At 34.9% G+C, this 21,996-nt stretch overlaps 1 protein-coding gene across 9 annotated transcripts in view; it reads right to left on the bottom strand.

The window, feature by feature from the left end:
- Positions 1 to 758: 758 nt before the first annotated feature.
- PTAR1 (protein prenyltransferase alpha subunit repeat containing 1) overlaps positions 759 to 21,996 on the bottom strand; it is a 50,583-nt gene continuing 29,345 nt past the window's right edge. For 3 of the 9 annotated variants that reach the window (XM_055272313.2, XM_055272318.2, XM_063637013.1), the window contains 2 exons: positions 14,539 to 14,843; positions 759 to 9,894 (listed from right to left, as the gene is read on the bottom strand). In XM_055272313.2, the coding sequence (XP_055128288.1) occupies positions 9,552 to 9,894; positions 14,539 to 14,843 (648 nt within the window). In that variant the 3' untranslated portion in view covers positions 759 to 9,551. The other 6 variants (XM_055272316.2, XM_055272319.2, XM_055272315.2 and 3 more) reach the window with 5 other exon arrangements.

The following is a 21,996-nucleotide window of genomic DNA, read 5'->3' as shown; positions in this document are numbered from 1 at the left end:
CCAGGCTGGTCTTGAACTCCTAACCTCGGGTGATCCGTCCGCCTGGGCCTCCCAGAGTGCTGGGATTACAGGTGTGGGCCCTTGCACCTAGCCAGTACTGCAATTTTAAACAATTGTAGTACTTTGCCATCATGCAAAATAAAGTTGATATCCTGTTTCCTACCCAAAATATACATAATAGTAGTGCATTATATAAAATGTAATCCTAAATAGTCAAGGGATAAAGTGATATAGGTCTTTCCCATAAAACACTTCTGAAATATTTAAAATTTGAGTTAAAAAAAGTATCCACTTTATCAAACACCTTTTGGAGTCTATCTATGTATTATATTGTATAAGTAACACCACTATATCTGGCTTATAACATACAGAAGTGAGACTCAGGATTGAGAAAACATAGGATGTAACACTAAAATAACCGAGTAATTATATGTGCTCTACAGCTTCATTTGAAATAGATGGGGAAAAGTGTATCTAGTCATAATAACTTTTATAAGGCAATCAGTCACTGTTAATACAATTTAAAAACAACTGTGGCGATATCTCTAACTGGTTTTTGACATTTCTTTTATGTTCTAGACATAGTGACATTTTTATTCTTTCTACAAATGTAGGTCATAAAATTATTGGTTTCATTTAGACAATAGTTCACACCTCCACCCCCCTACCACCATCAAAGCAAATAAAATGGAAAGCTTGGTAGACTAGACTCAAGTTTAAAGCACCAAAAGTAAAAACAAAATCACACTTAACACTCATTTTAGGAGATGAAAGGTTTACTTAGAAATTGCAAACATTTAGCAAAGGTAAGACAAACACTATTTTCCATATTCTACAGAAATACAATACTTTATAGCTGGCTTGGTACATGGTCACATAAGAACAAATCTAATGGAAAAAGAATATTTCATTCTACTTTTCTGCCACTTATCACAGTGTAGTAAGTGCCAGTAAGTCCTGGAAGACAGCTGCATAGGAAGATTAGAATCCCAGGGCTGTTTGTTAATATACATGATTATATTGTAATAATATAAAAACAAAATAGGTAAGATATACAATTAACATGCAATTTAAGCTATATTATTTTGAAGAAACAGGACAGAATTTAGTGAACGCAACTTAAAAATTTGTTAATAATGTATTATAATCAGCATATCATGGTATTTTACATGGTATGGAATTATTCCTCCTTAATAATGCTTGGCAAATTGGAACAGGTTGATCCTACTTCTAGAACATATTAAAATGAAGATGAAGGAAAACAAGTGGATAATTCTATTAGATGCTTTTCTAAATATTCTGAATTTTTAAAGTACCATAATTACATGCCTACCTCACCATCTCCAAAGTTAAAATAAAGTCTTACTTTGTACTCTATGAATCTGTACTGTACAGTATAGTAGCCCTTAGCCATATGTGACTATTGAGCACTTAAAATGTGGCCAGTCAGAATTGAGATGTGCTGTGAGTGCAAAATACACTCAAATCTAAGACTTAGTATGGAAGAAAAAGAAGATAAGGTGTTTCATTAATAATCTTTTGTATTGATTACATGTTGAAATGGTATTTTTAATATACTGGGTTACATAAAATGTTATTAAAATTAATTTTGCTTGTTTCTTTTTTAATATGGCTACTAGAAAATTAAAAATTACGTTGTGGTTCACATTATATTTCTATTGAACAATGTGGATATAGATAATCTATAGTCATTACATTAGCCTTAGAATTTAGCGTCATACTTTAAGCACTCTGGGGTACTAACCTGAACTCCCAGAAAACCATAAGCACACTCTGCATATAAATTATTGCAAAATTCATTCTTATCTCTCTGCAAGATATGCATTTTAAGTGTAAAAAGAATTCCCAAAATATTGAATCCTTAACAAATGTCAATTAGTATGTGGAGAGAGCTAAAGGACTTCAATGTAGACTGTTACACTGGGGAAAAATAGATCAAGAAACATAGCAGTGCAACAGAGGGAAGACCATTAGTCTCTTCAGTAAAATGAGTTAGCCAAACTTATCTTCAATGGCCAAGGCCTGACCCTGCACCATAGATTATATACGTAACTTTTCCATTTAAACATAAACTATAAGAAAATCTTAAAACAATATTGACGGCAGCTTACTTAAATCTTCAAGCAATGTAAAATTAACAGGCATGGTGAATTCTAATGGCAGAATATAGTAGCTGAGAACTTCTTTTAAATGAAAGCTCCTCCATGTTAAATTATGCAATTCACTAGTGTCCAAAAAATTCGAGTCAAAAAAAAAATTTGACGCTATTAAAAAAATCATAAATGGCCTTTGATTTTGTTCTCCCTCTCCTTTTTTAATCTTTTGTAGTGTATAAATATTTGGCATCTTATAATACCTCATCTTTTATTTTTTCCAACTCAAAAACAGTAAGTTAATCTAAGAATGCATTCCATTATTTTCCTAAAAACAACATACGCCAAAATACAATACTGACAGTGGTCACCTCAGTCAGCAGCCAGCATCATAGTCATGCATCAAGAACCTCGCCAGGAGGCAATGCCTAATTACATTTGTATTATACACTCTGTTCCTCACAGTTCAGGTAGGAATGTTTATTTGTGTTTTATAAAACTGTTTGATCTTTTTACATTAGGTAAACTCTGTCAAAAATGCTTTGAAAACCACAAATTAACAGATGCTAAAACTACTGTATCATTCATGGAAAGTTCTCCCTCATGCCAAAGATGTTCTGAGAATACAAGCAGAAGTTTATTGTAACTTCACATTTTACCATTACCACTCTTAAGATGCTAGAAACAAGTTAGATTTAAGGAAAAATAAAAAGAACCTAAACCTGATAGTACTGGATATACCAATACAGAGACTGATTGCAGAAGACTACAGTAGTTCTCTCTAGAGTTCAGCCAACTGCTTATTAAGACATTTAATTATGTTTATTAATATGCCTTGCACAAGAAAATACTACTTAAACTTTCACACCTATCTTTCAACTATGTTCTGTATAAATAATACTTCTATTACATGTTACTAACTCCAGCCTAAATAAGCCTCATAAATCATATCAAATGATATAATTTCAAAATTCCACAAATATATTACTCTACAAATATACTCCTTGGTGAAAAGATGTCAACAGTCTCCTTTCTGAAAGCTGTTAGTTTGATGTTAGATCAATCACTGACTAAGCATTTATTGAGCATCTACTATAACTGTACCCAGTCTTCAACTAATAAGAAAAAAATACCTGCTCCAAATGCAAGATGATATTTGTAAGGGAGGATAATTTACGAACTTTTTCTAATAGAATGCTCTTTGAATCAACATCTGGACATATGAAATTATATGATAAATAAACCTCAAATTTATTACCTATCACCTTATAAAGATAAATAAGCAATCTAAAGTATGCTGCATAGTACCTTGAGGAAAGTGACTGCCATACATAAAATTAAGGCTGATTCCTTAAAGGTATGGAAGAAAAGCCAGAATGTTATTGTTTGTAAACCACTAAAGACTTAATATGAACAGTTTACATAACTATCTGGTTAATTTGGGCAAATGAGCACTTGTGTTAGGTTTCTAACCTTGCTGGAAGGTGTTGGTCTAATAAAGAAAACTGCTTTAAGTAGGAGCACTTTTGGCATACACGAAAATAAAAATCCTTTGTAAATTTCACTTGCGATGTTGTGCAACTGTGTATCTTTGCCTTATGCATTTGAAACTGATTATGTATTTTATACAAAATGGCATATTTTTCCCAAAGCTAAGAATATGGACAATGATGAAAGACAGCTAAACTAGTTTTATCTTTCTAGCTTTTATCAACTCTGACTTGTTGAATTCCTACAACGTGCAAGGCAGTATGCAATGTGTTGAACGTATATGAGGTCTACACATAAAACAAAGGGAAATTGAAGTCTTTGGAAGCAAAATAGTTGTCAATTTGAAAACCAATGGTAATCATTTTCCTCAACAGTATTTCTAAAAGTTGAGAATGATGTCAACTAAAACAAAATACAATCATCCCCACCTCTACCAAGGATGGAAATATAACACAGAAATCATTTCCACAGAAGACACGAGAATATTCATACTAGAGCCATAGGGACCAAAGCAGCAAGATAAACAATGAGGCAGTCACAGAATATCTACTAGCTACTGTACTGGTAATAGTTTATAAAAAATATGATCTATACTAAAATTTAAGAGCTAATAATATATTTAGCACATTTTTGCCTTTTCTTTTTGCCACTGAATATAAAATTTGTCCTAAATTTACTAAATCTTCTACACCCTGAGGAATAACAACAGACTAATAAAAGTAATGTCAGGGTTAGCTTTCTGGACCATTCTATTGTCCAGAAAGCACAAATTATATATAGCTAATATTCTTGGAAGCACAAGGTTTCATCAGCAGACTAAACTACTGCCCTGTATTGTTCTTAGCAAAGAGTTTGGTTTTACAGTGTTAACATGGCCTGGTGAGAGTAGAGAAGTCAAAGTTGGGAGCCTGAGGTTTCCTCTCCCACCTGAGATCCACAATTGATACATTGGTTTTCTGTCTTCACCATGAACATGGCATATTGCTGCCCTCTAGGAATATATTATTCAACAGTTCTCTGTAAAAGCACTTTGGAATCTTTAGCTATATATTTCTATGAAATTATATTTGCTATCTTGAAATATGGAATTCCTATCCCTCCATTCTCCATGTACAAACAGATAAAATGATACATTTAAAATTTCATCTATGCATTTACTTCTTTTCCTCCAGTATCTGGAAGAAAGCAAGTACTGTTTTCCCCCTTTCAACTATATTACATTATGCCTGAATTTGAGAGGGAAGGAAGGTCCTAAAGTAAGGCAAAGGATTCATTTAGGACAACATTCTGGCCTTTATTTTAGGGCAGAGTGCCACTGTTTCCCTTTGGACGCAGGTTTCAGGCTAATCTATTTGTGCACACACCATCCTCTAGATGGGATGCCTCCAACCCCCAAAACGTTAGTTGCCAGAAAGAACTAAATCTTGGTAGGGTGCTTAAAATGATAACTAATGGAATAATCAAAGCATCCTGCCTGCTTTTATCAGTCTCTCACTGAAGGATAAAATACCCTACGGGGCCATGCCTAGCGATGGGAATACATAAAACAATGGGCCACAATCAACTGTTTGATAAAACTTCCATCCTGTTTTCTTAAACATTAAATATAATCTTGCTCCCAAAAAAGTAAGAAAGGCACGTGAATTAACACAGTCTCTATAGTTATTTTTTAAAAGACACTATGTGACAATAAGGAATTCTTGGGGTTGATTTTCCTTCTTTGTTAACTTCCCAGTGCCTCCACACATCTCTCCATTAAATGGGAGCTTATTACAGAGCATACCTAGGTATGGGGAGGCAGCAACACATAAAGTGCTAGGGTTTGCACAGTTCTATTTGAGAAATTTATTCAAAACAAAAGGTTCATTTGTTATCAGGTTCAAATTTTCTAGCGTACTTTAAATATCTTTAAGTTTTAAAATATAATTTTCCAGTAGCAAAATAATAGTTAGCTTAAAACAGCTTTTTAGAAAAAAATCACGTTACTTCCCTTTACAACTGAATCTTTAGCATCTTCTATAACTCGGGAACTAAGGTAGGGATTATTAGATGGTTGTACAGTAGGTGGTATCTGCCATCTTGTGCTATATAAGAGAAAATTATTAAACTGACAATTTGCTTCAATACTAAAAATTCCTTTTACACACACATACATGTGTGTGTGGCCCAAGAATAAATTGGCATGACCTGAACATACCTAAGTGGCATATGATCTACTACATATTTGCTTTCCTGCAAACTACTGCATAAAAATCCAAAAACTTTTGTTTCCATATCTTGTATCACATAAGCCCTTATTTGAAAATTTAAGTACTTTTAGAGATAACCTGTATATATTTAACCCTACTAATAATTAAGCCTTTAAGTGAGAACTGTACCTAGGAATAAGAAATATGACTGAAAGTCTGGGCCCAGAGTTTCTTAAGAGGTAATAAAATGCTAATGCTAAAATCTAGAGAAGACAAAGGGGATATTAATACGTATCAAATCCCTAAGCTTAAAAAATGACTCACACAGATTTAAGAAATATCTGAAAGAGTCACAGTTCAAGTTGTGGGGAAAAAAAGGAGAAGCATAAAATGATGATACGTGCATAGGTACAGATCAGTAAGTCACTGAAATCAAAGAATTTCTTCAGATGATTAAAAGCAGTTCCGGCTCTGTATGCAGGATCTGTCCTCTAGTATCACAAATGAACAGAAAGTGGTGTTCTTAATGCAAGTGGGTTCTTCAGCTCTACAAATTTTTAATATATATTATAATACAGTTAATTGACAATTACAGAGCTGCATTTCTTGGCTGGGATTTAACAAGTTTAAACAAGGTAATGAATTGAAGGAAAAAAAGTCTAAATCAACTTATTCTATATGCGATAGCTCTTCCCAAGTATTATGAAACTAGAAAGCATCATTCATTCACAATCCATTGCACTAATCCATCAATTTCTCAATCATCACTCATTCTTATCACTCACAATCTTTCTCTTCTTGTTAGTCATTCATTAATTTAATAAATATTTAATGAGTCCTCACAATGTGCAGGGCACAAGTACAATCTGGAAAACACTGTACTGCCAAAATAGGTACACTAAAGTACACTAAGGTACACTAAAGGTGGGGTGAAGGTGGTGGTGGAGACAGTTACAGAGCTTAATGCTTTTCGCTTGTCAGTAGTATTCTTAATCCACAGTATGGTACGATGACCCACTGTTCTTCCAGTGAAAGTTTAATGAAATATGTGTCAATAAGCCATCTTTTCCTTTTAACAATTAGATTGTTATAGAAAAATAAGTGAAGACTAATTAAGTCCCAGAAAATAGACACATCCTTTCTACTACATGATCTCAGTCAAAGACATTATCACGCTACAGCTAGTGGGTTTAAATATTAACCACTTAGGAAAAAAACCAACCATATAGGGCAATATTAGGATTTTCTGTGAATGAACAATTAAAAAATGCAAACTCTAGAAATAAAGCAGCACACAAAAGTTACATACTAACAGTATCCTTTGGATATTTGTATTTTTGCTCTCTACTTAAAACTTTTAGGAAGGAACCAAGACATATTAAAGGACTGTGCGACTTCAGAAAAGAGTGGGTTAAGAGCCTTAGAAGATACGAAAATAGTTTACACCAAAGATGGGCAAGATAATCAGTGGAAGGTATACAAAGGCATGGAGCACTATAAAAATTAGCTAGTGTTTTATAGGGTATTGTCTACACTCATTTCTTGACATTTTTTCACATCAAAGCATAAGCCCTATTACTCAAAATGTGAAAAATGATTTTTAGGAAAAAAGGTAATACTGAGTTAGGCCAGAATCTGGCAACATATTTTAGTGGAATGGGCTGAACCACCCATGTCTTCTCTGTGTAGTTTGCCCCCAAACCCTCGCAGGAGCTAAAAATCATAAACTTATGATTTCATCCATAGAGGTCTAGGTGGACCTTGAGGTATTTGATTCAAAATATGCTTTGTACACAAAGGGCCATGGAATTATGTTCATAATGGTATTTTTCATCTAAATAATATAAAAGCTATAAAAAGGTAATTTTTGACTTGAGAGAAGAACAAATTCTGTCTACTGGGGCCAGGCTAGACAACTTTTCTGGCATTCTTAAGTCTCACTCACTTCAACAGTCTGACACTCAACAAAACCATGATGCCAAAGAAAAGGACATACTTCTTTAAGGCAATCTACCTAACTCAAGTCCAGGCTTTCTGTAACAGTGAGAGAGAGGTTTACTTTCCCTACATCTTTATCCCCACTTCACAAATTACCTAGCAAGTAAAAAGAAGAACAGGCAAAGCACTGTTGTCACACTGATTTCTGCCACTACTACTCACATTCTGCACAGAGATAGGACGACTGACAGCTTCCATCATTAGGGAAACTTTTAGAAGGGCCACTCTTCATATTTCTGGTATATGAATGTATTTTAGATGAGGTATGAAATTCATTGCAAATAGGGGGTAGAAATCTTGAAGACACACCCCTGAAGTAAGGAAAGATATACAAAAATGACACACAAAAGTGACAAAAAATATGTAATGGACTGGCAAAACAAAGTACATGAAAAGAAGAAACAGACCATTTACAAAAGGGCAAATATAAGAAAGCAGACATTACATGGCCCATTCCCCACCCTCACCCCACCTACCTGAAAAACTCAGCCCTTGTTATTGAAAACATAAGATACAGCTATAATGTGGATACTTTGGTACCTCATCCCTGATTAAGTTCAGTATCAAAGTGTTTTGTTTTGCACATACTATTCCTTCCCCTGGCATTTGCCAGTAAACTTTAACAGTCACTTCATGATAATTTTATAGTTTCCATAGTGTATCCTCAATAATTTAGATTTTTAAAAAGGAATATTTTTATGGATCTATTTCTTTATATATTTCTCCCATTTGTCATAAGTGAATTTAAAATTAAAAAGTAGTAATAGCTAAAAATGGCATTCCAAGTTTTCAGAAAAAAAAAAACAATTTTATAAGGACTGAAGTGTTTTGGCATATACCAAATTTGAGGTAAAAATAATCTATCAAAACTAGCAATAAAAATAATTTTCCTTTACTGCAATAACATAAACTCTTAGTTTTTTTTTAAAATAACCATTTAAAAAATGGATTACATTGGAAGCATTTTTTTCATACAAATTCCAATACTTCTGACTTTGGTAATTGGGTAGAACATGCTAGAGAAAGAGAACTAGTTTATATTTTTACACATTCGCCCATCTAGCCATTTGATTCTCAAAATAATTACATCAAGTTATTTGGCATTCATACCAACATTCTTAAGTTGAACTGCAACATAAATGTTTATTTTCAATTTGTTTTAGAGACAGGGTCTCAACTCTGTTGCCCAGGCTGAGTACAGTGGTGCAATCATGGCTCACTACAGCCACAAATACCTGGGGCTCAAGCAATCCTTCTGCCTCAGCTTCCTGTGTAGCTAGGAACACAGTTGCATAGCACCATGCCTAGCTATTTTGTTATGGGGTCTTGCTATATGGCCCAGGTTGGTCTCAAAGTCCTGGGCTCAGGCAATCCTCCTGCCCAGGCCTTAAATTTTTAATTTTTAAAAGAATTTGCCTATGCAGCAATTGGACTGAGGGGGGTAGAGGTGTGTGTGTGTGAACCAATCAGGAAAACCAAATGAGACGCCCCATATATAGAAATACAAAGGGTGAGAAGTTAAACAGAAAATTTAAGACTCACTGTTCAGCAGGAAGAAACTATACAATTATTTTATCCCCACAGGAATGCCAGTTATTAACAAAATAAATAAAATGAAAGATTTACTATGGACTTTCAACCTAAAGATGAAGAACATATGGTTAGCTAATAATAGTAAACAGTTCATGCAACTATGTAAATAATAAAAGAAAGCAATATTGCACTAAAAGGGGAACCTTGTAGGACTAATTCACCTCTTTCATTGACTCAAAGTAACCAGCCATTTCCTGTATGCACTGGCAAACCTGGCTTGCTCCACGTTCCGACAGGTGGATAATACTTGATCAATGAACCTGTGCTCCATTTCTAGGCCTAGGGAGTCTGGAACTGGTGTCCGCTTCAGGCGTTTGGTTTCCTGGGAATAGCCTTGCTTGCTAGAGTCATTCAGTCCATCTACTTCCATTGCCTGAGACAGCTGGGAGCCTGCTGGGATAAGGTGCAAGTCACTCAAAGTCTCCCCAGGGCTGTCTGCAGGTGACAACTGGGTCATGCTGTGAGGAAACCTACCATTTAAGTGATGCTGAAGGTAGAAAATATGCCGCCTGCGATAGAGAGGGGAAGGAAGAGAATAAAGAAAATCACATTACAAAGTCAAGCTTTTCCAGAAAAAAAAGTTTGCAATTTCAAAACATACAGTATTCAGTTCACTGCCCATTTCATAACCAAGTTATACAGAGGAAGGAGGAAAAACAGTAGAGATGATGTTCCAGGATATTTGGACAAAGAAAGCCTTATAACCCCAGCTTACAGGTTTGTTTGTAAGAAAGAATACGGTCCTAAGGTTTTTCATAAGCATTTACTGAGATGACAATGACTTGGAGATGGTACTCTATGGTAACTGTAATATAAAACTAGAAATATGTGACAGTCTTATTTCTGCTATAAATTATAAATATAAAATAAAACCAAAAACAAACCTCATTGATATCCTAGAAGACAAGTGATTCAGAAATAAGGGGATTGAACAGTTCCTTTAGAGGCTTACTCTGTGGCCTCTATCAAATACTTTAATAAAAATAACATATCTGTTGTAGCGGGTCTTATTCCCTAAAAGTCAACTGAACTTTACCCTAAATCCGTCACCAACTACAGTTTTAAACATCCACATGCATTGGGGATGTGCTGGGCTCTGAACAAAACATGTTAAAAGATACAGTTCCTGTTCTCCCTCCAAGAAGAGCAGTTCTCCTGCCCTTAGAACCACCTAGAATTGTTTGTTAAAAATGAAGATTCCCGCGTCTAATCTCCAAAAATTTCAATTCAGTGGGGGCACATCTATGTACAATGAACTGTATAAATTCTAGGTTGTTACATCTCATCATTCACATTAGCAACTCTAAGCCCTTAAGAGAATTCTATTCATTTTCCTTGCATATTCTGAAGCAGACAGGGAGCATACAATGTACCAGTTTTACAGGGGGTAAAACTTAAAAGGCTAGATAAGCTGCCTAATGACAATGAGTCAGCAGTAGAAAACCGGCCTATGTAATACAGGCATACCTAGTTTATATTATGCTTTGCTCTAATGTGCTTTGCAAATATTGTATTTTTTATAAACTGAAGGTTTGGCAATCTTGTGTCAAGCAAGTCTATCAGCACAATTTTTCCAACAAAATGTGGTCACTTTTTGTCTGTGTCACATTTTGGTAAATTAGTAGTATTTCAAACTTTTTCAAGATTATTGTATCTGTTATGTGATTTGTGATCGGCGATCTTTGATGTTACTACTATAACTATTTTGGGGTGTCACAAACACACCCATATAAGATGATAAACTGAACCAATAAATGTTGTGTGTGTTCTGATTCCTCCACCAACCAGCTCTTCCCCCATCTCTCTCCCTCACCCCAGGCTTCCCTGTTCCCTGAGATACAACAATATTGAAATTAGGCCAATCAATAATCCTGCAATGACCTCTAAGTGTTCAAGTGAAAGAAAGAGTCACAGGTCTCTTACTTTAAATCAAAAGCTAGAAATGATTAAGCTAAGTGAGGAAGGCATGTCCAAAGCTGAGACAGGCTGAAAGCTAGGCCTCTTGTGCCAGTTAGCCAAGTTGTCAATGCAAAGGAAAGTTTTTGAAGGAAATTAAAAGTGGTATCCCAGTGAACACACAAATGATAAGCGAAACACAGTCTTACTGCTGATATGGAGAACGTTTTAGTGTTCTGGATAGAAAAGCATATCAGCCACAACATTCCCTCAAGCCAAAACCTAATCCAGACTAAGACTCTGATGCTCTTTAATTCTAAGACTGAGAGAGGTGAGGAAGTTGGAGAAAAAGAGTTTGGAGTTAGCAGAGATTGGATCATGAGGTTTAAGGAAAGAAGCCATCTCTATAACATAAAACTACAAAGTGAAGTAGCAAATGCTGATGTAGAAGCTGCAGCAAGGTATCCAGAAGACCTAGCTAAGATCGCTGATGAAGGCAGCTATACTGACAAGAGATTTTCAATGTAGATGAAATACCCTTCTATTGAAAGATGCCATCTAGGACTTTCATAGCTAGAGAGAAATCCATGCCTAGCTTCAAAGTTTCAAAGGACAGTCTGACTCTTGGTAGGGGCTAATACAGCTGGTGACTTTAAGTTGAAGCCAAGGCTTATTTACCATTCCAATAATCTTAGGGCCCTTAAGAATTATGCTAAGTCTATTCTGCCTGTATGTTGACAGCACATCCGTTTAAAGAATGGTTAACTGAATATTTTGAGCCCACTGTTGAGACCTGCTGCTCAGAAAAAAAGGATTCCTTCCAAAATATTACTGCACATTGACTATGCACCTAGTCATGTGAGAGCTCTGATTGAGATGTACAAAAAGATTCATGTTGCTTTCATGACTGCTAACACAGCATTCATTCTCTAGCCCATGGATCAAGGAGAAACTTCAACTTTCAAATCTTGTTAAGAAATACATTTCATAAGGCTATAGCTGCCAGATAGTGATTCCTCTAATGGATCTGGGCAAAGTAAATTGAAAACCTTCTGAAAAGGGTTCACCATTTTAGATGCCATTAAGAACATTTGTGATTCATGGGAGGAAGTCAAAATATCAACATGAACAAAACTTTGAGAGAAGGTGATTCCAACCCTCACGGATGACTTTGAGGAGTTCAAGACTTCAGCGTAGTAAGTCACTGCAAATGTGGTGGAAATTGCAAGAGAACTAGAATTGGAAGTGGGGCCTGAAGATGTGACTGAATTGCTTACAATCTCATGATAAAACTTGGATGGATGAGGAGTTGCTTTTTATGGATGAACCAAAAAAAAAAAAAAAGTGGTTTCTTGAGATAGAATCTACTTCTGGTGAAGATGCTGTGAACATTGTTGAAATGACAACAAAGGATTTAGAATATGACACAAACTTAGTTGATAAAGCAGCAGCAAGGTTTAAAAGGACTCTAATTTCGAAAGAAGTTCTACTGTGGGCAAAATGCTGTCAAACAGCATCACACACTACAGAGAAATCTTTCATGAAAGGAAGAGTCAAACTTCATTGCAGTCTTATTTTAGGAAATTGCCACAGCCACCCCAACCTTCAGCAACCACCACTCTGATCAATCAGCAGCCACCAACATTGAGGCAAGACCCTTTACCAGCAAAAGACTGCAACTTGCTGAAGGGTCGGATGATCGTTAGCATTTTTTAGCAACCTAGTATTTTAATTAAGATATGCACTTTTTTTTTTTAGACATAATGCTGTTGCACACTTCTTAGACTACAGTGTAATGTAAAAGTAACTTTTATATGTACTGGGAAACAAAAAAAAATTGTGTGGCTCATTTTATTGCTATATTCACTTTATTGCAGTGGTCTGGAACTGAACCTGTGATATCTCTAAGGTATGCCAGTAGCTTAAAAGATCTATCTTCCCTCTTGAAAACGTGAAATAAGTGTCTTGCTTTTAAGAGAAAAAGAGCATTCTCTACTAATGAAGGTGCCAAAGAGGGGAGATAATCTTTTATGTTCTGAATATATTTAGTAAGGAAAAGCAGCTGACCAGGTCTCCTCAAATAATCTGCAAGACAGACTAGACTGGAGAAAGAAAGAAAATCTCAATAACTTTAGAAATAGGCAATTTTAAACAATGCCTACCTCCTTTCTGCCTAGCACAGGCAAGTCTTTCATTTACAAATACAACGCTATGGCCTAAAGTGGAATCTGTATTTATGAAGATGAAGATGCCTCCAAATAAAGGAAGTTCCAAAAGAAATGAAGCTGGGAAGGGGTCACATACGTGACTTCATTCCAACATACTGTCAAATGTACTCACAACTGAAGTTGATAGGTTGCTAACCCTTTTTCACTCTTTGCTACCAGACTTTCCCCTCTCTCAGAGAAATTCTCTTACACTTTAAACAAAGTGTCAAGAGATTATACTTCAGGTAAGTTAAGTTGCAGACCATCAGGGTTGGAAAAATGATAAAGCATACCTTATTCTCGAGGTCTAATCAAATCTCAATCCTGACTGTGCATCAAAATTATGTGTTCAGGTTTTTCTAAAAAAAAAAAAAAAAAAAAGTGCCAGGCATGATGGCTCACACCTGTAATCCCAGCACTTTGGGAGGCCAAGGCAGGCAGATCACCTGAGGTCAGGAGTTCGAGACCAGCCTGGCCAACACAGTGAAACTCCGTCTCTACTTAAAAATACAAAAATTAGCCAGGTGTGGTAGTGGGCACCTATAATCCCAGCTACTTGGAAGGCTGAGGCAGGAGAATCGCTTGAACCTCGGAGGCAGATTGCAGTGAGCCGAGATCATGCTATTGCACTCCAGCCTGGGCAAGAAGAGCGAAACTCTATCTCAAAAAAAAAAAAAAAAAAAAAAAAAAAAAAGAGATGGCAGCAATCCATCCTAGATATGCTAAATCTTAGTATCTCCAAGGAAGGAGTCCAAAAACTTTTTATTGTTTTATTTTGGAACTAACACAGGTTATTCTGTTGCACAGTCAAGGTTGAATATCACCATCCTAAGCTGCAGACAGAGATCTACATGAGGAATCTCTTATTAATGATGACGATGATGATGATGATATGGTAACACAAAACCTCTTGTATTCACTCAGGCAAAGCTCCACAATCAGATGACCATGTTTACCCAAGCAGGCAGGAATCAGGTGTAACTAACACCTTCTGCAGCTCTCATGAAGGCATGCAGTTTTGTGTAGGAAATAGATTTTCCCTTTTCTTACCTATGACACCAAAGGGTTTCATGTCCTGGGTAGGAATCAATAAGATCAGTGCTGAATTCGACTTCTTCTTCTAGAAGATGGGGAAGATTAATCCTTGGTTCTTCTGTTGAAACTGCTGCTTCTTCATCTTTTGGAAGAACTAGGGCTGGCTCACTTCTCAAAGGATTTTGCTCCATCACAGAACTGTCTATCACAGTTTGGCTAATCAAAGACTTAAGCAAAAACTGGCGGTAGTGAAATCCACTGTGGTCTGAAACGTGCATAGATGCCCAATGTTTAGTAGAAGATAGTTCATCAAGAAGAATCTTGTAAGAAGAAAAAAGGGAAGTAAGAAGAAGAGTTCCCAAAGGTTCTTCTTCCTCCATTATTGCCTCTGATTTCTCTTTGATTTGTTCCTTTTTTGACAAGACCATTCTTACCAATATTTTGTACACAATGTCCAGCACAGTGCTCTCACTTAGTGGAAGCTTAACACATGCGAATTTTCTCTTTCCCATATAAAAGTGATAGATATTTTTTTAAGACTAAAGAATTTAAGGACTCATTTGTCATCCTTTCCCTAGACCTTGACTACTCACATGCTGATTGGTACACACAGAGAAGGAAAGTCAAATTATAAAATAATGATGAGCATTAGGGTATTCATTTACAAGTAATGCTGACGTAAAAGGAAAAATATAAACTCAGATTACTTTGATATAAACTTTATTTTACATTTAATAAATGTGTATAATATGTAACTTATTATCTCTACAACAATAGGCTCAGTGAAATTGTTCTTCAATATAAGTGCCATGAGGGCAGAGACCGTGTTTGTCTTGTTCACTACTTAATTATAAGGGATTATAATAGAAAAACACGATGCACGAATAATAAGATTTTTTCAAGAGCTCGTGACTTTAACTATTTGTCTCAAACTTATTTAACATTAATAATAAATGGGTTTTAAAATAACTGAAATAAAATTTAGCAGCAAAGTGTTTAAATCTTTGTGATACCAATATCTTGCAAACTAAAGAATTTCAAATGAAATGATTTTTTTAAAAGCAGCACTTATGCAAAAATAATTTATTTGAGAGTCTTGGACAGGTCGCAAACATAAATCAGTGAAAGGTATATCAAGGGCCTACCACGTTCCATCAGAGGATTTTCAGACCAGCTAAGGAAAAAAGACATACATTTGTGAAAAGTTAACAATACAGACAGCATAATGCTGAATGACACCTTTACCTGTTTGTCAAAGGTCCCAGGCAAATGCCTTCTCCTGTACCATGATCTTTTTTCCATTTCTTACACCATTTTTCTTCCCCAGGAATCTTTCCTTTTCCTGAACCCCCATAGTACTTATGTATTCCATCACATTTATTAAAGAATTTCAGTGCATCTCTTCATTCCCATTAAACTCAGTGAGTGAGGGCTTTAAGATATTTATTAATTCCTATTTGATACTTCAATCCCCATATACCTACTGACATCAAAGTGGATACATAAATATTTTATGAAATGAACAATTTAATAAATAAGGCAAATAGTAAGACTACTTCCAGCCAAGATAGTCAAGTTGTATCAGTGATATGTTTTAAACATCTCCTTTAAGTTCCAATGAGTTTATTCATAGCCACCTAAATTTATTCCAGAGGCTATAGCTGGCAAGTCTCTGAGAAATGGAAAACAGTATCTTTATTTGATTTTAAACGGTGAGCAAAAAATAGCACCAGATAAATTCCTACCTGAAATAAAAATCAATCTTACATTTATTACATTTTTGAAAAATAAACCTGTAGAACATTCTGGCTATAATACAGCAGCTTTTTTATTTTGGCATGGCTTCTTAATATGGATTGAAAAGAGTACTCCACTTATTTAAAATGAACTTACATAATATGAAAACATTTAGATTATTTCTAACTGGATATTTCTATGTATAAAATTGCAGTTTATTATTTAATTTGGAGGCAAAAATGGCACACATATAAAAGATGTTCTGGCTGGGCGTGGTGGCTCATACCTGTAATCCCAGCACTTTGGGAGGCTGAGGCAGGCAGATCACCTGAGGTCAGGAGTTGGAGACCAGCCTGGCCAAAATCGTGAGACCCTGTCTCTACTAAAAATACAAAAATTTGCAGGGCGTGGTGGTGCATGCCTGTAGTCCCAGCTACTTGGGAGGCTGAGGCAGGAGAATAACTCGAACCTGGGAAGTATAGGTTGCAGTGAGCCGAGATCGCTCCACTATACACCAGCCTAGGTGACAAAACAAGACTCCATCTCAGAAAAGAAAAATATATATATATAATTTCAACAAAATCAATTTCTTAAAAAAATTCTTAGGCTTTTAAAGAGAAAATCCACTATATTCTTTTCCCTAAGATATAAAGATGCATACTAAATGAAAGAAGAAACTTTAACTGGAATTTCAGGGCATTTTCTTGTTAGAATAAAAAGATATAAAGATATAGGCAATGTTTTTTTTAAAAAGACAGCAATTACTTTTAAGTGATCCAATTAACTTTTAAGTGATTTAAAGACACTATATAAAGATATGGCTTTAATGTACAGTACTGATGGGATAAATGACCTTTATATGATACATGCTAAATATCCTTCTTTTCCTACTTCCATATGAAAACATGAATAAGTGAATAAATAAACTACAAGAAAACTGCAGATGCAGGGCTATGAAAAAGAGGGATAACGTGCTACAAATGAAAGACTATTAAAAATACATATGCCATAGGTCCTGTAAACTTTTAAAAATAACATTTGGGTTTTCTTGTGATTATAAAAGTGATACAAAATGATCAATATAGAAAATTCCAATAATATGGAAAAATATAAAAAAGCAAACAAAAATCATTATTTTGTTGGCCAGAGATCACTACTTGTAACATTCTGGCAGAAAACAAATCTTTCAACTTTTTTTCTATGTATGCACATGCACAGAGTTTATTTTTAAGAAAAATCTGGGATATTCTTTTGTACTAATTTTATTCTACTTCAATTATAAATACATTCCTATGGCATTAAATATTATTCTATAATTTTTAACTCATAAAATCTTTCACCCTCAAGATTATCAGAATTTAACCATTCCCTTGTTTGTTTCTACTCTTGTATAAGTAACACACATATATAAATCTATGTACATATCTAATTATTTAGGAGAAATTTCTAGAAGTATACTTGCTGGAACAAAGAAAAAAATTTTATAAGGTTCTTGATATATACTGTCAAAGTGCCCTGCAGAAAGGCTGTATAATTTATACTCCTATTGGAAGTACATATTAATGCTTATTTCCTAAATTCATCAATACTTTAATCTTCACTAATTTAATAAGAAGCATGTTTCATTTTAATTTACATTTTCTTAATTATCATTAAACCTAAATATATTTTCTTGTGTGATTACTTTTCCTTTGTTTCTTCATTTATGAACTGCCTATTTTGCCTAATTCTCTACTTTTATGAATTATCTAATTTACTATTTGTGATAGTCATCATTTTTCTTATGAGTTTGTAAGAGGTCTTTACATATTAAAGATATTAAGTCTCTATTTGTCATATGTGTTGTAAATATTATTTTCAATATATTACTGCAACTGATTTTTTAAATTCTTTTCTTTTTTTTAAAGATTGGGAGTCAAGTAAAATTCTTTTTTTTCTTTTCTCCCTCAGGTCTATTGAAGTATAAATGACAAATTAAAATTCTGTATATATATATGTATATATATATACATATATATATATATACACATATATATATACACACATACACACACACACACACATACATATATGATGTACGACATATTGTTTTTATGTATACACTGTGAAACGATTACCACCATCAGGTGAATTAACATATCCATCACTTCACATAGGTATTTTATTTTTTGTGGTAAGAACATTTAAGATAATGCTCTTAGAAATCTTTAGGTATACATTATTAACAGTAATTACCATGTTCTACCATTAGACCTCCAGAACCTACTCATCCTAACTGAAACTTTGTACCCTTTAACTAGCAACTCCCTGTTCCCCACCACAACCCCTACTCCTGCAATCACGATTCTACTCTCTATTTCCATGAGTTCAACTTGTTTAGAGTCCACCTACAAGTGACACCATGCAATAGTTATCCTTCTGCACTTGGCTTATTTCACTTAGCATAATGTGAGTCTCTTTTCTTCATATAGGTTTTTATTCCATTTAAAGTTCAATTTGGTATTTAAGATTAAAAAAAAAAAACACCTAACTTTCTATTTTCTAAAAAGTCAATCAATTTTACCAGCATCACAAATTGAACAAGGAATCCTTTCTCTAATTATGTGAAATGCCATATTCATCATTAATGAAATATGTACATATTATGTATTGGAATTTGTTTCTGGACTTTATATTCTGTTCCATTACTTAGTCTATTTTTGAAATAGCAGCACAATTTTAATTATCTTATTAAACATTTAGGTATCTAATGGTAGAGTGTTCTTTATTGTTTTTCCCAATAATTTCTCAGCTATTCTTTAAGCTTTATTCTCTCTAATGTACTTTAGAATAATTTTTGAAGTGAAAAAATAAATCAGTGGTTTTTAATATATTCACAGAATTGTGCAACCATTGCTGTTATCTAATTTCTAACGTTTTCACCATCCCCACAAAACCCCATTCCTATTAAAAGTTACATCCCATTCCCTCCTCCCCAGCCTCTGGCACCCACTAATCTGCTTTGCCTATTCTGAACATGTTATATAAATGAAATCATACAATATGTGGCCTTGAATCTGACTGCTTTCAATCAGCATGTTTTCAAGGTTCATCCACATTATAGCATGTATCAGTATTTCCTTCCTTTTTTATGGCTAATCTTCCATTGCATGGATACACCACATTTTGTTTTCCATTCCTGAGGTGAGGTATTATTTTTTGGCTATTATAAATAATGTGGTTACTAATGTTCTCATACAAGATTTGGTATGGAATGTGTTTTCACTTCTCTTGGGTATATACTTAGGAGCAGAATTACAGGGTCATATATGGTAATGCATGTTTTTCTCCAAGAATATGATATATATTAACTATAGTTTTATTAATATATAGTGATTCTATGTTTAATTATTTGAGGAAATGCCAAACTGCTTTCCACAATGGCTGTACCATTTTACATTCTTACCAGCCATAAATAAGAGTTTCAGTTTCTCCACATCCTAACCAACATTTGTTATCGTCCGTATTTTGGTGTGAAGTGGTATCTCACTCCCTGTGGTTTTGATTTGCATTTCCCTAACAGTAAAGATGGTGAATATCTTTTCATGTCCTTATTGGTGGTGTGGGTATGTTTTTTTTGGAGAAATGACTATATGTGCTTTTTTTATGTGAAACTTGTAATTTGCCAGTAGTAATAAACTGCCTGACTGTGAATCTTTCCTGCCACACTACCCTCAAATATAAAAATATTTTAAAATTTACTTAAACGTTTATTTAAGCATGCAGACATCAGAGAGAACATAAAACAGAAAATTCGTGTCATAATTCCACCCTATACTACTTTTAATCAATCTTTATTCTTTAACCTTTTTCTGACTAAAAAACAAATACGTTTTTATAAAAAATACGAGAAAAAAATCTATAACATTGTTGTGTGTATGTATAAATATCTGTTCAGCATTTACCACGTGTCAAGCACTGTTCCAAACACGTTAAAGTATTTGCAGTTTCATTCAATGCTAATAAATACATTAAAAATTATATTAGGCTGCTGGGTGCGGTGGCTCACGCCTATAATCCCAGCACTTTGGGAGGCAGAGGCAGGTGGATTGCTTGAGGTCAGGAGTTCAAGACCAGCCTGACCAACATGGCGAAACCCTGTCTCTACTAAAAATATAAAAATTAGCCAGGCGTGGTAATGGGTGCCTGTAATCCCAGCTACTTGGGAGGCTGAGGCAGGAGGATTGCTTGAACCTGGGAAGCGGAGGTTGCAGTGAGCCGAGATTGTGCCACTGCACTCCAGCCTGGGCGACAGAGCGAGACCCTGTTTCAAAAATAAATAAATAAATAATAATATTAGGCCTACCCTAGTATAACCTATTGTGAATATTTTCCTTTAAATCATCTTCTAAAATATAAATTTTAGTCATAACAAAATATTCCAATGTGATGGATTGTAATCTAACAATTCCCTCATTATTGAAGGGCTACAGCTTTTCTAGTTTTTCACTACTATAAATGCTACCTTTATATATCAAACTTCTATATTTAACAGCCAGTGTTTATTGAGCACTTAATTAAGGCACTTTGATAGCCACTTTATATGAATCCTCCCATTCAATTTGCATCACTCAGTGAGATAGGAATTATCGTCACCCTCCTTTTCCGGATGAGAAAACTGAAGGTTGAAGAGGCTAAGCAACTTCCTCAAGGCTATATAGCAAATTGGTGGTAAAGCCAGAATGCAAAGCAGGTCTGCATGACCACTGAGTGAAGCTTCTAATCATTCTACCATACTTCATCTTCCATTATTTCTTTATGATGAATTCCTGGAAGCAGAACTCTTAAAAATAACACCCTATTTTAAAAAGTGTGGTAAGTGCTGCCATGTTGCCCTTCAGTAAGATTATAACAATTTGAATAATGCTCATTTTCATACTCTTACTAATACTCGATGCCAGCACTTTAAAAAGTCATTTTCAATTTCCTAAGTTAAAAAATGCTGGCTCATTTCATATATATTTTTAAGCTGATTTAGACTACTGGTATTTTTGTGATTACCTCCTATAATAGACAAAGCATAGTAGTAAATGTTCTAGGTGGGCCCAATGGCTTGTAACAACAGAAAGGGGATTTTGCAAACTTAGGACTCCTCACTGACAACAAGAGCAAGAGATGTTGCAGTGGCAAGTGGTGAATGGAAGAATGGTACGTCTTCCTCCAAGGGCGGGTCAAGGAAGGATGACGACATCTGAGCCCAAGAGTGGACCCTGGCAGCTGAGCTCACCATTAATGAGTTATAACTCACCATAAATGAGTTATCTTTACCACCAGATGGTCTCAAGCAACCAAGAGTTTCACTTTGGCCCCTTGTTCCTGATTTTATGGAAATGCCTCTTGTAAAGGTCCACATCATGGCAGAAAAATTTCCAAAGATCTCTCGGTCAACCTAGACTCTGCCTTCCTTTTTATCCCCAATCCTCCCTATATCTCTTTCTCTTCCCATACACTATCAAGTCATGCATCTGAGATGACCACCAAGCACTCCATATCCCTGACAACCCACCAAACAAGTTGTAATCACGCCTCCCAACTCAATGTATCTTCCTTCCCCCGGCAGCTATTTCCAACGAGCGCATCCTAGATGAAGAACCATTTTTCTGTGCTCCCATTGTATTCTGATGCTTTGTAATTGTTGGTCTACTTTCTCAACTAGATTTTCAATTTGTTGAGAGCAAACACTTTGTTTTACTGCAT

This window comes from Symphalangus syndactylus, chromosome 3, assembly GCF_028878055.3.
Source record: "Symphalangus syndactylus isolate Jambi chromosome 3, NHGRI_mSymSyn1-v2.1_pri, whole genome shotgun sequence".
NCBI lineage: Eukaryota > Metazoa > Chordata > Mammalia > Primates > Hylobatidae > Symphalangus > Symphalangus syndactylus.
The sequence above is the reverse complement of the archived record's forward strand: the minus strand, read 5'-3'. Positions and strand labels throughout refer to the sequence as shown.